Source organism: Typopeltis vanoorti, chromosome 9, assembly GCF_054136105.1.
Source record: "Typopeltis vanoorti isolate ZY-2024b chromosome 9, IOZ_Tvanoo_1.0, whole genome shotgun sequence".
Taxonomy (NCBI): domain Eukaryota; kingdom Metazoa; phylum Arthropoda; class Arachnida; order Uropygi; family Thelyphonidae; genus Typopeltis; species Typopeltis vanoorti.
The window spans coordinates 14,936,155-14,954,362 of NC_143557.1; the positions used below are offsets into that span (position 1 = coordinate 14,936,155).

General features: G+C 35.3%; 1 protein-coding gene across 2 annotated transcripts in view; it reads right to left on the minus strand.

Annotated features, from left to right (window-relative positions):
- Nucleotides 1-18,208, minus strand: part of LOC150102896 (thymidine kinase, cytosolic-like) — a 224,501-nt gene that overhangs the window by 12,120 nt on the left and 194,173 nt on the right. For both annotated transcript variants that reach the window (XM_090397539.1, XM_090397540.1), the window contains 2 exons: nt 17,738-17,827; nt 11,479-11,598 (listed from right to left, as the gene is read on the minus strand). In XM_090397539.1, coding sequence (XP_090253665.1) covers nt 11,479-11,598; nt 17,738-17,827 — 210 coding nt within the window. The remainder of the gene's footprint in view (nt 1-11,478; nt 11,599-17,737; nt 17,828-18,208) is intronic.

Sequence of the window (18,208 nt, forward strand, 5' to 3'; positions counted from 1 at the left end):
ACTGATTGGGTGACAATTTTGGGGAAGGTATGCTGCTCTTCCTTCTTTTGGGATTAAGATTACATCGGCTACTTTCTATCTTGCTGAGAAGTAGTCTTATCTTAATATTGCATTAATAATAGCAACACTGTATATTATGGCTTTATGTGGCAGGCATTTGACGATTTTGTTAGAAATCCCATGTAGGCCTGGTGTTTATCTATTCTTAAGTATTAATAACAGCCGAAATGAGGTTAATGAGAAAAACTGCAAAGTGTACTCTATTTGACCACAAAAGAAACAAAGAAATTATGAAAGAATTAAACCAGGAATCAGTAACAGAAAAAATTAAAAAATATAAACATAAATGGATGGAACATGTTCAAAGAATGAAAACAAAGATTACCAAAACAAGCCTTCAAGTACAAGCCATTAGGAAAAAGAAAACCAGGACATCCTCTTAAAAGATTCAATGATGACTTCTGAGGCTGGAACAGGCCACTCTAGGCCTAAAATTCTTGATAGGCATGATGATGTATTCTACTGCTATCTGGTAGATCATAATCAACTTATTATCAAGCTTTTGACTTGCCTACTACTGCTTGGCAGATTAATGGGTCAAGGTGGATGGCAGCATCTGCATATAATTTTGTTGCAGCTCTTTCACACATAGGAAAGTTTTGATTTGAGGGATACCAGCTTCTTGGGGAACTGTATGTTTCTTATGAACCATGGTCTGTTGAACACTATTCGTAAACATTTATTTTGGATTATCTGTAGTTGGCTAACATTTGAATCTGCTGGTGAGCAGATTCAAACACTGGTGAGCCATACTTCAGGAATGGCTTAATCAGCATCTTATAAAGGAGAAGTTTAATCTCTGTGCTTAGCTAGCTATGAGAGTTCAGTAATGAGTATAGCTGTCCCATTTGTTTTTGAGTGGACATGATCGATATCAGCCATGAAGCAAAGCCCTTTATCTAATTGTATCCTTAAGTATTTGGCTACTGGTTGTCATAGAATAGGAATGCCAAACATGACTGCTTTGCTCACCGGGACACTCATCTTCTTGTGAATAACACTGCAGTGCTGTTTACAGGGACCATTATTGCAGTATCATCTGTGTATAGAGCCATTGTGGTGGCAACTGTGCATGAGATATCAATCACATAGATGACAAAGAGCAGAGGCATAAGTAGGGAGCACCAAGGAATACCTGATGTGATTTTGCAGATGATCTAGTTCCCTGCAGCTTCAATTTGAAGTTTGTGATTGAGGTACGATTTAGTAAGTTTGAGTTCTAGTGGGAATTTAGCCTGCAGGAGTTTGAGAAGAAGCCCACTATGCCATATTTTGTTGAATGCTCTAGTTTTGCTGTTCCAGACTGTGTACTTAGAATTCAAGTCTCCTACTACCAGCACTGCTTGGTGTGTGCACGTCTTGAATTAAAGTAAGTCTGCTTCCAGTAACTGTTTGTTTGGAGAGTTATATATACAGAGTATATTTTCAGGGTACCAGCAGTTTGGACCTCCACTCCTGTGATTTCTATGTTGGTAGTGAGAGGATTTACAATTTCATCATCATCATCAAATTCCTGCCATGTACCCTCAAGGGGTGTACAGGATATGATAGTACTACATGAAAAAAATTACATCATTACTAACTTCCTATCTATAATTTTCCTCCAAATCAGTCTGTTACTTGTCAAGACTCCAACATTATCAGATCTTATATTTCTATCGTCTAAGGCACTTTGTACCATATCAATCCACCTATATCTTGGTCTTCCTCTGGGTCGTTTTGCTGCCAACCTGACAGAGAACACTTGTTTTGCTAATCTTTCTTCGCCCATTCTGTTTAAGTGACCAAACCACCTGAGATTAGCTCTGCTAATACATTCCTGGATGTTGACAATGTCAAGTTCTTTCCTAATATCCTCGTTTTTAATATGATACTGCCATTGATGCCATCTATTCACGCCTATAATCTTTCTCAGGATTCTCATATCTGTGGTCTCTAGTCTTTGGTCAAGTGTTTTACTTCTGACCCAGCTCTCAGATCCATAAGTTAAAACTGGTTTGAACACTGTCTTGTATACAGCTAATTTAGTGTTCCGACTAATTTCTCTCTTATTCCACATGAATTTATTCAGTTGACTTCCTACCACACCAGCTTTGTTGATTCTGTTGTCAAATTTCCATATTTAATTTACCATCTTCACTAAAAATCGTGCATAAGTAGCCGAAATGTTTCACTTGTTCCACAGGTTCTCCATTCACAACACAGTTGACATTTTCAATGATTCTGCCTATTTTCATTGTCTTTGTCTTTTTATTGCTGACCTTCATACCATATCTATTACAACAGCTATTCAATTTAGTCAGAGAATCTTGCAGACTTGTAGCAGATTTATTTAGAAGTATTACATCATCTGCATAAAGCAAAGAGCTGACATTAACATCTCCAATTTTGATATCATGTTTAATACCACTTTCCTTCATAATGTGATCCATATAGATAATGAATAACAGAGGGGATAATGTACATCCCTGTCTCACACCAGATTTACCATTAAACCATCTTCCTGTACTTCCTTCAATTCTAACTGCTGACTTACAACTCAAATAAAGACTAAGTATTGCTTGATATAATGCCCCATTGACACCATATAACTGCAACGTACTGAATAGTTTCTCTCTTGGCACCTTGTCATATACCTTTTCCAAATCGACAAAACTTAAATACAGATCTTTGTTATATTCCCATGCTTTCTCAACTATTTGTCGTAAAGTGAAGATCTGATTCTGACAGCCTCTATTTGGCCTGAATCCAGCTTGTTCTTCACCAAGCTTTTCTTCCACAATTCTTCTCAACTGTTTCTCAAGTATACTTGCATAAATCTTACCAGGAACACTCAGTAGGGAAATACCTCTGTAATTCTCACATTCAGTTTTATTTCCTTTTTTATATATGGGTACTATGAGAGCTCTACTCCAATCATCAGGAATTCGTCCCTCTGTCCAGGCTTTCTGAACTATGCAGTGCAGCCACTGTAAGACTCTTATACCACCATACTTCAGCATTTCTGGTCGAATATCATCTACTCCTGCTGCCTTTCCACATTTCAAGCCTTTGATGGCTTTTTCTACTTCAAGTATGGATATGTATTCCTGACTGCATGCCTGGTTAGTGTTTTTTACCACTGTGCTGTCATCACTGCTTGTTTCATTTAGCAGTTTTTCAAAGTAATTACTCCATACTTCAAGGATATCCTTTTCTCCCGTTTTCATGTCACCTTTATCATCTCTAACTCCTTTTACAGCACTCTTTCCTCCATTCCTAAGCTACTTCAACAACCTCCAGAATATTTTGCCACCTTCTTGATATTTATTTTCCATCTTCTTGCCAAAGTCCTCCCATGACTTTTGTTTAGCAAGTTTTACACACTGTTTAGCATTCTTGCATTTGTCTCTGTATTCTCTAAGAGCACAAGCTGATTTATTTGACAGGAACTTTTGATATGCTTTCTTCTTTTCCTTCACTGCCTCTTTAACTTCCTGTGTCCACCAGGAAGTTCTGATTTTTTTATCTTTGCAGACAACCTCACCACATGCCTCTCTAGCAGAATGAATCAATGTTTTCTTCAGAGTTTGCCACTGAATCTCCAAGGTTTGATTCCTGTTTTCAAACTCTTTCATTTTTTCTTCAATAATCTTTGTGTATTTAAGTCTACAGTTCACATCTGAGAGCTGCTCAATTCAATATGAAATTCAATTTTATCCTGCTCAAGACTAAATAGTGATCACTTCCAATTTCAAATCCTCTGTACACTCTGGTGTCCTGCACCAAGGAGAAAACATCACTATCAACAATAACATAGTCAATGAGACTTTTCTTATTCCTTGCCTCTTCTCTCCATGTGAATTTGTGCACATTTTTATGTTGGAACATGGTGTTAGTAATAACCAGTCCATGTTCTGAGCAAAAAAAAAAAAAAAAAAAAAAAAGATGGTAGTGCTCATATGAACAAATGAGTTCATTAAACAAGGAAGAACATGAAAAATACATTCGCTACTATGACTATGGCAAGTCAGGACTGGCAGACCATGCTTTGGACACTCCTGCACACAGGATTAGATGGAGAAAAACGAATGTGCTATTTAGGAGTCGTTACATATTTGAAAGATTATTTTTTGAGTCAGCAATGGATTTGAAGAATATTCCCAACCTTAACAAATATGGTTGCATTAATTTGCCAAAAATCTGGGAGACTGTTCCTAAGAGAAACTCCTGCATAGTGGGTTTTTTTCCCATTAGAGGGCACCAAAAAATAGGACTTTAGATCTTTTGTCCATTGCAATTGTATTGTTTCACCCACTCACTGTCGCGTGTACAAGTGGGATGTGCTGTGATGATGCTGAGTTGAAATTCAGCAAAATATAAGCAGTTAATAAAACATCTCTTTTCTAAAATTGTGTGGTGCTGTTAATACCGTAAAAATTAGTCATGAATCATATTTGTGTGAGCTCGGTTTCTCAATATTAACCAATATAAAAACTGAAAAGCATGAAAGTCTTACTAATATAGACAAAGAGAGAGAGATGAGGGTAGCTGTATCACATATTAGACCTGATGTTGCCGAAATCTGCAAAAGCCGACAAGTATCGCATTAAAATAAGTTCATTTTTATAAAAAGCAACTCCACGAATATATATGTTGTTAGTTTTATGATCCTAATTCTTTTGGTGTTCCCAAAATTTTTCTTTTAATCAAAAGTGTTCCGTGACTTTGAAAAGGTTAAGAACCACTTCTTAGATGCTGGATATCACAAAAAAAAACTCACTTCCTTTGGTTCTCGCCCCCGCCCCCCCCATATGGCTTACCAAAAATCCACAAACCTAATTCCACCAAAGATCTATAGTAGATGCAAATGATGCTTTATGTTACAAATCGTCAAAACAGCTAGCAAACTCTCTTATCTCACTGGACTTACACATCCTATATAAAAAAACTCTACCCATTTTAAAACCTTGATTGAAAATCTAAGCTTAACTAATACAGATATATTGGTAAGCTCTGACAACACCTTACTGTTTACCAACATTCCCTTAAATGACACCTTAACACTCTTAAAAAACGTTTTTTCTTCTGATATCTTAGATCACTTTTCGTTTGTTATCTATTCTGGTTATTTTTCTTGGAAGAACAAAATTTACAAACAGACAGAACAGAGAGAACTGCCATGGGTTTCTCCCCGTTTTGCCAATTTTTAGATGGAAAATTTTGAAAAATGAGCAATAGACTCAGCCCCTCTCAAACCTTCTATCTGGCTAAGATATGTAGATGATGTGTTCTCTATTTGGCCTAATGGCCCGGACACATAAGACTTTCCTCAGTCACCTCAATAGCCTACATCCAAGAATACAGTTTATGACGGAAAAGGAAAATAACAAGTTTATTCTTCCTGGACACCTTAGTAACATGCCTTCCTAATGGTAACCTTTCCTTCACTGTATATAGAAAATCTACTAACACAGGCAGATACATTCACAAACTTTCCCACCATTACCCCTCTCAACAATATGGCATTATTAAAACTTTAACCAGTACAGCCTATAATCTTTGTTCCAGTGGAACCTCCCTTTCAACTCAACTTGACTACATACACAACACTTTTCTTTCCAATAGCTACAGTGATTACAGAATTAAGAAAAGAATCAGTTCCTCCCCATTTCTCAGCCATCACTTCAGAAGGATTTCAGAAATGCTATCACCATCCTCTACACTACATCCACAGCACATCAGAAAAAATAGCCAGGTCTTAAAAATGTGGAACTCCTCTCCACAGCTTTTAAGTCCCACCAGAAATTTGCTACCCTTATCCATTCTACCAAAGATCAGCTCCCTCCTCTCTCAGTGTCAGGAGTTTATAAAGTACCCTGTTCCTGCTAGCTAGCTTACTTCAGACAGGCAGGCAGATCAGCGACTATCCATTTAGAATAACACAAATTGTATGTCTGCAATCATGTCTATGGTCAATCCGGCCTTGCAGACCATGTATTGAATACAACCCACAGGATCTCCTGGAAGAACCACCATGCTCCACCATAGTAAATTTAAAAATGAAAGACTGTTTTTAGAATCTGCAAGAGCACTCAGAAATCGACCTAATTTAAATAAACACGGTTGCATAAAACTTCCCAAAATTTAGTAAACAATAATTGTTAGAGGTCCCACTTTACATCCTATGCTGGCTACAAATGCCCACAGAAGGCGCACCACCTAGATAGGACTTTAGAGTCATCCACATGTTTCATTTAGTATTGTGTTGTCTTTGTGTGTTACAAGAGTTATTTGGAATCCCTGAAGATGTCTCAGTGATTGAGATGAAATATTGGAAGCATTAAAATTAGTTTTGAATCCTTTCCTAGTGCTGTAAATATTCCATTAAACCTCCAACATGATGATAGAAAGATTATTATTATTATTATTATTATTATTATTATTATTATTATTATTCAGGCCTCCAAGGAGTCAAAAGACTCATCGAGGGAGGTCCTTTCTAAGACATAAAGTCTGTCAAGACTCATCGAGGGGAAGTCCCCCCCTGAGAAACACAAAGTTTATCATACCACTCCTTAAACCCACTGACCGTTCTCGCTCCCACCACTCCATCAGGCAATGCATTCCACGGCTCAACCACCCTCCACACAAAGAAACCACTCCTTACCCTCTTGCTCACAGTTTCCTTTCGTAACTTCCAGGGATGGCCTCTTGTCATCACTCCTTCCCGCTGATCAACCAAGCGAAAGAACTCCCCAGTGTCAACCCTGTAACCACCTCTCAACAGTTTAAAAGTCTCAATCATATCACCTCTCCTTCTTCTATCCACCAAACCCTGCAGTCCACATTCTCTAAGCCGATCCTCATAACTATCCTTGTACAGCCCTGAAACCATCTTTGTCATCCGTCTTTGTATCCTTTCCACGGTTAATTTATCCCCTTCAAATCCTGGGGACCAAATCTGAGAACAATAGTCCAAGTGTGGTCTGATCAGAGACTTATACAACGGAATGATAACCCTCTTATCTCTGCAGGTCAGTGTCCTTCTCATAATAGCAGCAATCCTCTGTGTTACCTTCACCACCTTTGCAATATGTCCCCTAAACTTCAGGTTTCTATCAATCATCAACCCCAGATCTCTTGTCTCCCCTACTTCCTCCAGTATAACTCCTCCCATAGAGTATGCAGCATCCCATCGATGTTTCCCAAACCTCAAGACCTTACATTTTGCTGCATTAAACTGACACCCCCATTCATTTGCCCATCTATCTAGCTTATTTAAATCCTCTTGCAGGGCTACCACATCTGCACTATTACTAATAATCCTTCCAAGCTTCGCATCATCCGCAAACAACTGAATATCCCCCTGCAATCCACTGGCTATGTCATTGATATAAAGGTTAAACAATATAGGTCCTAGTACTGAGCCCTGTGGGACCCCACTTGTAACCCTCTGCCTCCTGGAAACTGCTCCACCATACACAACTCTCTGATACCTATCAGACAGCCAATCCTGAATCCAGTTGACCAATCTGACATCCAGACCCATGTGCTGCAACTTAAATATCAGCTTATCATGTGGCACCCTGTCAAATGCCTTCGCCAAGTCTAAGAAAATTGCAGTATATGCCTTTCCCTCATCTAATGCTCTTGTAACTTTATTATAAAAGGCTAGCATATTGCTAAAACAAGAGCGTCCTTTCAAAAATCCATAATTATAGCTGATAATATTGGGGTGTTGTCAGATTACAGATGAATCTGCACAAAAATTGTTGATATCAAGTTAGTAATGGTACAATGTTTTCATTTTCATATTACTATCATAATATCCTGCACACTTCCTAAAGGTACAATAGGAATTGGATAACAATGATAAAAAAAGTGAACAGATTTAAAGATATTAAGCATTTAAAATGATTTATGAATTAATGTGCAACAAACAGTATTACATTATATTTTTCGGCAACAAAATTACTACTATGGCAGTACTCGCAACATTGTCATTGGCATCCCAAAAGTTGAAAAGTGATTACAGCTATTATGGAGTTTACAGATGCAAATTCTACTATAAAAACAAGCTGTATGGCCCTGCAAAATGTTTATTATTAACATTATTACTATTTTCTTTGAAAACTGAACAGAACTGCCAGGTAATAATAAACTTAAAAGGAGTTCTATTAGAAACATCAAGTTTATGGGGGAAAAAAAATAAAAAAAAATTGGCATACAGACAAATCAAGCCAGAGAACAAATGCAATTAAAGATAAAAATACTGTTAGTGGACAATGGAGTAGAGCTTAGATGGAGTGGTTAAGTAGTGCAGATGGTGGATTCTGCATTATAGAGTGCTCTCCTGTGATGAATCTTTGGAGATGTCACATAATAATAATTATGTGACCCTACTTTAATTTTATTTAATTAATTAATTACTTGATTACTTTTTGGCAGCTCTTTACTTTATCCAAATGACAATATATATCAAATAAATGTACAAAGGACTATAACTAAACTGAATAAAAAATTTGATATAAAAATCAGGAATAAAGGATAATTTATAAAAACAGAAAAGAATGTATTATTTCATTATAAATAATGAAAAGAACATTAGCTGCATTCTGTATGGAAAGGAAGCTATGGAACATTGTAGAAGCATTAAATCTGGAATTAGATAACAGAATTAAGCAAAACTGGTTTGCTGGAGAACCTAGGATTTATGTGGGAATAAAAGAGAAATCAGCTAAACACTTACAGCATTATAAGACAATGCTCAAGAAAACTGAAATGTATAGATCAGAAAATTAGGTTGGAAATAAGACAGTTAATCATAGATTAAAGGCTGCAAATTTAAGATTTTCAGAGGAAATTAAGAGAATGAACATATGCCATCATGGAATCATAATGAAAATGAAGAAATTAGAAAAGAATTTGAAGTATTCAAGAATGTGTGAACAGCACTAATGTAAGTAGTCAGTTGAACAAAATAGGAGAGGAATGAGCAAAAGGAAATCAAAGATCTAGATGAATTGCTGCAAATCAGTTGTGCCATAGAAGAATGAAGTTTTAGATAGAGACCTGACAAATAGCAGAATAATCAAAATTGGTAGGAAGTCATACCAATGTAAACTTAATTTATAGTGGACTATCATAGTATCCTGCACATCCCTTTAACCTTGCGGAGGTCGTGTGTATCTAAGAGATACATTCATTACTAGTATGTGCTAAAATGCAATAAAACTTAAAAAAAAAAAAAAAAAGCATTGCAAATATAATACATAATGGTTTATTTATTTTCAATTACAATCTGGAAATTATTGAACAAAGAAAACCAATACTATACTGACATCGGAGTTTGTGGTATCTCTCAGATACAATTTACTATCAAATATCACTTTCGCATTCGACTCTATCATTCTCATCATCGGACTCAAGTAACAAAATCGCTGAAACTCTTCAACATCTGATGGCTTATCCAATCGATATATTTTCCCAGCCATTTTCAAGGTAAATAATAAAAAAAAAACACAACTAAACCAATACTATACTGACATCGGAGGTCGCGGTATCTCTCAGATACAATTTACTATGAAATATCGCACACCTTTACATAACACATATTAAACCAAAACTGACTGCATAAACAGTGTGGAATATCACTTGTAATATATGCATGCACAGCTACTTATGACCTCCAAGCTATACACTGGATATGTGTAAGAATATTTATATTAAACAATTTGTTTGTATCTGTTAGATCAGCCGCAACCTCCGCAGAGTTAAATCAACAAGCAATGTACAAATTACAAATAACAGAATAATTTAGAAAAAATTTGTTGATAAGAAGCTGGTACTAATGTACACTTGATTATACAGGACTATCATAATATCCTGGTACACGATAAAGTAATGCACTCATGACAAATAACAGAATAATTTAGAAGCTAGTAGTAATGTAAACGTAATTATATAGGACTATCACAATATCATGTACACCCCATTAAATCACTGAGCAATGTACATGAACTATTATCAGGAAATAATAGCAACACTATAAGTAGGACACTTTAAGGAATTACAATAATTTCTCAATTATCCAACTACCCAGAAAATAGACTTGCTACTTGGTTAACTGAAGGTTTGGTTCTTTGAAGATCAAGTAATTGAGAAATCACTCAATTTTAATGCTTTTCAAATCAAATATCACAGTTCCTTCTTATTTGTTTATTTTTCAACCTTTGCTTCATACATCATATGTTAGTGTAACGTAGATTAAACCAAGATATTTTCTACAGCAACTTTTCTTAAACTGTGTTTGTCAGAACCCTAGGGTTCTGTGAAAATTGGTAGAGGTTCTGTAGAGCATACAGACATTTATAACTTATTTTTTAAGTAATTCACTATGATAAGGTTGTGAACTTTGAATGATTAACCAGGTTTGACTCGTAGATATTTTTTTAATTATTTTATTAATTAAAATAGAATGTTTCTCTGACATGTTTCACTGTCTTTATGGCTGACAGCATCTTCAGGAAGATATTTAACATAAACAAAAAACTCAAAATAACATTTTCAACAGCCATTATTTCTATGAATTGAAAAAATACTGGACTGATTGTTTTTATCACATGTATACATTGTTGTGTAAACTCTAGGCTATTGCTGGCATAAAAAAAAGGTCATGAAACAACACAAAGTATAAGTCCTTAGTTTCTGTTTAGTGTACCATGTAAACGAATGACCTCAGAAGATTCCTTGAACAATATGACAAAAGTATTCTCTTCTAAGTAAGGCATAGAGGTAGGGGAAGCTTTCCAATCTACTGTATGATTTTCTGTGAGGATACATGCTACTTTTAATAAACAGACTTTTTTTCTAAAACAGTTATGTTACTTTATTATTTGTAATATTAGGTATCAGATGTTTCCTTGATTAAAATATCTTGCAAGTAACTGTTCATTGTCATAATTCCATTCCAATAATTTTTTTTTTTTTATGAAAATTTTCATAGGGTTACACAAAAAAAAAAAAAAAAAAAAAAAAAATTTTTATGTAGGGTTCTGCAGTTTCAAAAAGTTTAAGAAACACTGTCCTACAGTATTTTCTATAAAAAGATTTATTTATTTTCCATACATCTACAAAATTTCTATAAAAGCTTCTGAGCAGGAGTAAGCAGACAGAGAGAGAGAGAGAGAGAGAGAGAGAGGGAGAATCTATTTCACTTGTTTGATATGTGCTATTTGATGACTATCACCCAGTCAACAGAAAGGGAAATCTACTTACTCTCCATTCTCTAGAGATTTGGTCTTAACAAATTAGTGAAATTCAGAATATTTATAAATCAGTTTGTTAAAATAATGAAAATAAGTAAAATTCGTGGTAAAGGGAATTCTTTTGCATACTTAAAAATAACTAAGATGGCACAATTATGAATTATTTTACCTTTGTGTCACATCCTTTTCTTTTTGTATACGATGCCTCCTCAAAACACATCATGCAGACTGCTGTAAGTTTTATTACACTTTCAGCCAGTGGAACCAATTGTAGTATGTCACCAAAGCCCTAAACACAAAATAACTTGAAGCTAAGCTGAAGTAGCAAATGCAAAATTCAAGTGAAATAGAATAGTTCTTCAAAAAAGAACTATTTCTAAGTAACAAGAATTTTATATAAAAATATAGCTAATGAAAACAAACCTAAAGAAGTAACAGTTAGCCATGTAGCCAAATAAGTAAAGAGAAAAAGCAAGTCATGTAAGATGCATATACAAGTCATGATATATCTGGGTATACTCTAGAAATTGTGCCTGAAAATATCTTCAGGAATGGGGTAAGGTAATATAACAACAGGCAACTCATAGTAAAGGTGGACCAAGCTAACATCACTCCTATCTCAGTATCTCCGATAATGCAAAACACATCTCCTTGCGGATATGTATAATATTATGCATTAAAGAAAGGGCCACTACCCAGACTAGTTTCGACCTTTATTTAGGTCTTTTCAGTGGGAGCCAGGCCTAGAAGTGGAGATACAAGGCAGATGCAATGGCGAGGTCATCTTTACCTATAGGAGTTGCCAAAAGGTGTTCCACCTTTTTATTAAATTACTCTGGAGAAAGATGTTGAAAGTTTATTTTTCACTTGGTTAGACTATAATAAATTTAGTTTAATCCTTTATCCAAGTGTGAGCAAACAAAGTTTGTGCCTGAAAATATCTTCAGGACTGGGGTAAGGTAGTACAACACCGGGCAACTCGTAGTAAAGGTGGACCAAGCTAACATCACTCCTATCTCAGTATACATTAAAGAAAGGGCCACTACCCAGACTAGTTTCGACCTTTATTTAGGTCTTTTCAGTGGGAGCCAGGCCTAGAAGTGGAGATACAAGGCAGATGCAATGGCGAGGTCATCTTTACCTATAGGAGTTGCCAAAAGGTGTTCCACCTTTTTATTAAATTACTCTGGAGAAAGATGTTGAAAGTTTATTTTTCACTTGGTTAGACTATAATAAATTTAGTTTAATCCTTTATCCAAGTGTGAGCAAACAAAGTTTGTGCCTGAAAATATCTTCAGGACTGGGGTAAGGTAGTACAACACCGGGCAACTCGTAGTAAAGGTGGACCAAGCTAACATCACTCCTATCTCAGTATCTCCCATAAAGGTCGAAACTATCTGGGTAGTGGCCCTTCCCTTAATGCATAACATTATACATATCCGCAAGGAGATGTGTGTTGCATTATGGGAGATACTGAATAGGAATGATGTTAGCTTGGTCCACCTTTACTACAAGTTGCCCAGTGTTGTACTACCTTACCCCAGTCCTGAAGATATTTTCAGGTGCAAACTTTGTTTGCTCACACTTGGATAAAGGATAAACTAAATTTATTATAGTCTAACCAAGTGAAAAATAAACTTTCAACATCTTTCTCTAAATCCAGAGTAATTTAATAAAAAGGTAGAACACCTTTAGGCAACTCCTATTGGTAAAGATGACCTCACCGTTGGTTCTGCCTGGTATCTCCACTTCTGGGCCTGGCTCCCACTGAAGAGACTTCAATAAAGGTCGAAACTAGTCTGGGTAGTGGCCCTTCTCTTAATGCATAACATTATACATATCCACAAGGAGATGCGTTTTGCATTTTGGGAGATACTGAGATAGGGGTGATGTTACCTTGGTCCACCTTTACTATGAGTTGCCCGGTGTTGTACTACCTTACCCCAGTCCTGAAGATATTTTCAGGTGCAAACTTTGTTTGCTCACACTTGGATAAATTATTAAACTAAATTTATTATTATGGGTATTCTCTAGTAGACATGCAAGTTCTATGACAAATTGCTATAAGAGTAGTGATGATCAGAGCTGTCTATTTTTGTTAGATGACTTCCATTGACAAAAGATTATAAATCTATATAGTACATTAACACCATGAGTGGGCCAAGGATTTTTTTATTATTATTACTGAAAACAACATTTGCATCGACAATGATTGGCTACTCAAATGAACTTGAACCAAGTTCTATACTAGTTGCCAACTAGAGGAACTATTTTTTTGTAATCCTTTCTTCAACCCATTCCTGAATTAGTTACTTGTTGATGCCAGATTAAAAACTTCATTTTCTCACGAAAACTCAGGTTTTTAATCCCATAACTTAAGAAAATCAAACCACAGAACTCATTATTTCAGAGAATAATGCATTAAGGACCATGAAATAGCAGCAATTGTGTAATATACTCTCTTTGTCAAATACTGTACAAGATTACTGATAGTCTTGGTCAGATATCTCTGATTGGCTAAGTGGGAGACTAATTGCTCCTCAGTCTGCAAAAAAAATCATTCATCAGAAGAACTAGACAATACAATACATGACAATGTATTCATAACAAAAAGAGATAATAAGAAAGTTCTAACAAAAACCATTCTTGGTTATGACTGACTACTCGAATCATTTGTTCTAATAGCAGACATCTTTCTTTCCACTTATTTCTGAAGACATTCCTTTCCAGACTAACAAGTCTGAACAGAAACAAGTTTTTGTGATAACTGACTATTCTGACCATTTGTTCTAAAGCAGACTAATATTGCATTTTCTGCAGAAAGAATTTTTATTGTCTAATCCAGCTCTGGTATCTAGAAGTCAAAATTTGTGTAAACACTTATATACAGTTGGTTTAGTGTTTTGCCTAATTTCTTTCACATATTCCATATTTTAAATTTATTCAGTTGAATTCCATCATTTGCTTATTCTGTTGTTTATTTCCATATTAACTAAAAATTGTGCATAAACAGTTGAAATGTTTTACTTCTTCTACAGGTTCTCCATTCAGAATGCAGTTGATGTTCCTGCCCATTTTCATAGTCTTTGTATTTTATTGCTGATGCATGACTACATATTCTGTTCTCCAGACTTGCCAGTCACTGATTTGTGCTTTTCCTACTTTTTTATTTTTTCTTATGTAACTCTCATCCACAAAAAAAGTGTAAACCTATACAGGGAACCCCATTTTACACAGGGGGGTGTGTTCTAAGAAATCTGTGTCAAGCAAATTTCAGCATTAAACAGAGGATACCATTCTTTCCTGGATGGTTTTTATCTCTGCAAATGGACGATTTCTCCTGAGAAAGGAGTAACATCATTTTCACCCACTTTTTTTATTCTATCCATATCTTTAAAGATTGCTCTTATTGTTGACTCATTTAATTTAAATTCATGTGAGACATCAACAATTTTAAAACTGGTCTTGAGTTTTTGTATAATTTTTAACTTTGTATCCATTATATAGAGCATGCCTCTTTTTTTTATCCTCTTTGTACCCTTTGAAGGCAAACTTTTTAGAGTTCACCTTCAAATCAGCAAAGAATTTTGAACTTGCTGATTCGAGGTGTGTGCTGCAGGCACAACACATGCACATAGCAATGTATAGACACTGGCATAACATATATGTATATAGTGGTGGAAAAAAACTGTAAAACTGAATCTGTGGAAATCAGGGGTTACCTGGAGTGCCTTAATGTGGTGGGCTAAGAGTTTAATCTTATCTTATTTTTTACATAATCCAGAAACTCTGCCTCAGAGACCAAATACAAAACTTTTTCAACTCATTTCAGTCCTCCAGTAATTAGGACACTGCTCTACTCCTGCTGACAAAATCATTTCTAATGACAATCACAAACATGCATGCCCACAGTTGGATCTGAACCCACAGCCTGTTAGTCAGATCAGACAGGACGTATGCTAACCACTAGGTCAATCAGGCTAGCTCGAGGGGGTAAGTACAAATATCATGAGAATTCAAATATATGAGCATGTATGCTGTTAAAACAATCTCAAATGTGCAGAGCTGATGCAGGAGATTCATTTGGAAAAGCAAGCACTTAATTACATTTATCATCATCATAACCAATCCCTATCCATCCATTGCTGGACAATGATCTCCTCCATATTTTTTCACATTTCACTGTCTCTGGCCCCTGAGCTCCAGTCATTTCCCATTAAATGATGTAGTTTATCTCTCCACCTTGCTGATGGTCTGCAGGTCTTGAACTTGCTCGTATTTGCTATTCTGTAAAAATTTTTGTCCAGTGATTGTCTCCCTGTATTGCCATGTGTCCTGCCAATCTCCATTTTTTTTTATTTCTTTAATGATGTATTTTAATCCTGTTTTTTTCCTGATATCTATGTTTTTAACTTATCTATTATTTTTTATATCTAACATTGATCTTTTCATGTTTCTCTGTGCAGCTCCTAATTTATTTTCCAATCTTCCTGTGATGCTCCAAGTTTCTGCTCCATATGTCACAGCTGGTATGATGCAATGTTCATATGCTTTTCTTTTTTAGACAGATAGGTGGGTTTTCTTTAACAATTTTATTGTATTTTCCAAATTATGTACATACTGAATCAAAATTTATATTAAACAGCAGTTTAATATTTTGAGTTAACATAATTTCATTTAATCTTTGAATTTCTTTCAGTTTCTTCCTTTCCAATAATCATAAGATTTTTGGTGAGATTTGTTGATATTAACTTTCTTACTCAAAATAAACAATTAACAACTATCTGAGGTTTAGCATACATTTTACAGAACACCCTTTATATAAGAAAAAATTATCATAGCAAGACAAAACCTATAAGTAAGAGTTTATAAGGTAGAAAACTGGAATAAGATGGTAACAATTATTTTAATTAAACACACATTTCATCCTAATTAGAATTCCTTCAGGTATAAACACGCAAACTAGTAGACAAACAGTAAAGACTAACAATGGTGACAACCACTATGTAGTTATACAAAAGAGACTGATGTTTTTTAAAATATTTCTAATTATGCATTGCACTGTTTAGCACATTGTGCGTGTTTACACATTTGGCTGATAGCTAGCATGCATTCCAACAAGTTTATACTTCGGTTTATATTTAGATGTTTTGGATCCAATGCCATTTCCATGAATTCCCAAATTTTACTCTTGGTTATGTGATAGCAAAGATGTAATAGTTCAGATTTATCCCACAGCAATTGATGTCCCATTGCCGAAGCATTCTGTACGTGTACTCTCTTCAGCTGACCAACAAGATGCTTCAGCAATAGCCATCAAGTGTTTTGGGATAAATCTATATTATTACAATGTTGCTATGACATAACCGAGAGAAAATTTTGGTAATCTTTGGAAATTGCATTAGATCCAAAATATCTAAATATAAACCCAAGTATCCACTTGTCAGAATACATCGTAGCCAGCGTTAGCCAAATGTATGCCATTGTTACCAACTTATTCCAGTTTTCTGCCTTATAAAGTCTTACTTATATATATATATATATATTATTGAAATTAGGCTTTGCTTGGGATGTATACATTTATAAAAATAAATGTATCCAGTACTGGTGCTCTAAAATTAGCTGTCGCACCCATTCAACTCATGCCAATGGTAGCAGGCGGTCACCTATTCAAATATAACTGTTACTATTCTGCTTTTTATTAAGCTGGAAAGTCCATGTTTTTTACCTTGTTATTTTTAGATCTTATGTTTTTTATTTCTCACCTGAAGAAGTCGGAGCACCGATGAAACTAGTCGTGATGTATTAAAGGTTTTTGTTATACTTTCTCGGGTTCTAGTCAGTTAAATTTATTTTTATAAATATATATATATGTTAAAAAATACCAAGCAATTTTAAACCTGGTTTTACTCCATTTCCCAAGTAAGCAAACAGACAAGCAAGTCAAGTTTGCGCCTGCAAGTGATGCAAGTCTAGCTGATCCTACAGGTAGTGCAAGACCAAGGCAACTCGTGGTAAAGGTGGCATAAGCTCTGATCACTAATCTTAATATTTACCCTTACTGCCAAAACACATCTCCAAGAAGGGGATGTATGATGTTTGTATTAAAGGCAAGGGGGCCACTACCCAGACCGGTTTCGACCTTTAGTGAGGTCTCGTCAGTGGGAGCCAGGCTAGAAATACCAAGATTTAGTAATACAGAGCTTATAAGTATTTTACCAGAACAAGTTACCATAAGGTGTTTTAACCTTATTAAATAAAAATCTCAGGAGGAGATACATTCTACTCGAGGTAAAATACTTTCTACACATATATATCAATGAACCAGCAAAATCTACACAACACACACACACACATATATATATATATAATATAATATAATAACACCAGTGAATGAAAAGCTTCACTTGCACAGAGCATCATCTTACCTTCCTTTGATAAGTTCCATCCAATGCAGCAATAATTATTATTTTCCCCATGTTTGCCATATTTTCAGCAAAATTTACAATATCTGGAAACTAAAAAACAAATCTGTTATTTTCCAAGAAATGAAAATGATTTATCCAAAACAAAAGAATAATTCTCTCTCAATACTCCTAATTTCATGTTGAAGTTTCTGGAACATAAAACTATGTCAACACTGAAAAGAAAATAATTTACTAGCTAAAATTAATTATTTACTGAGCCAATTTAACAATACAAACTCAGTGAAGGCACACAATGGAATGACCTGGATAACAAGGCCAGTTACGTGCATGGAGAATGATGGCATTCTTCATGGTAATTACTGCTATTAATGTTGACTGGTAGATAGGGAGGGCAGTGTGTCAAAATCTATGTAAGATCATACTGTAGCATCAGTTCTGGTACAGTTAACCAGGTTCTGTAGAACCAGTGCC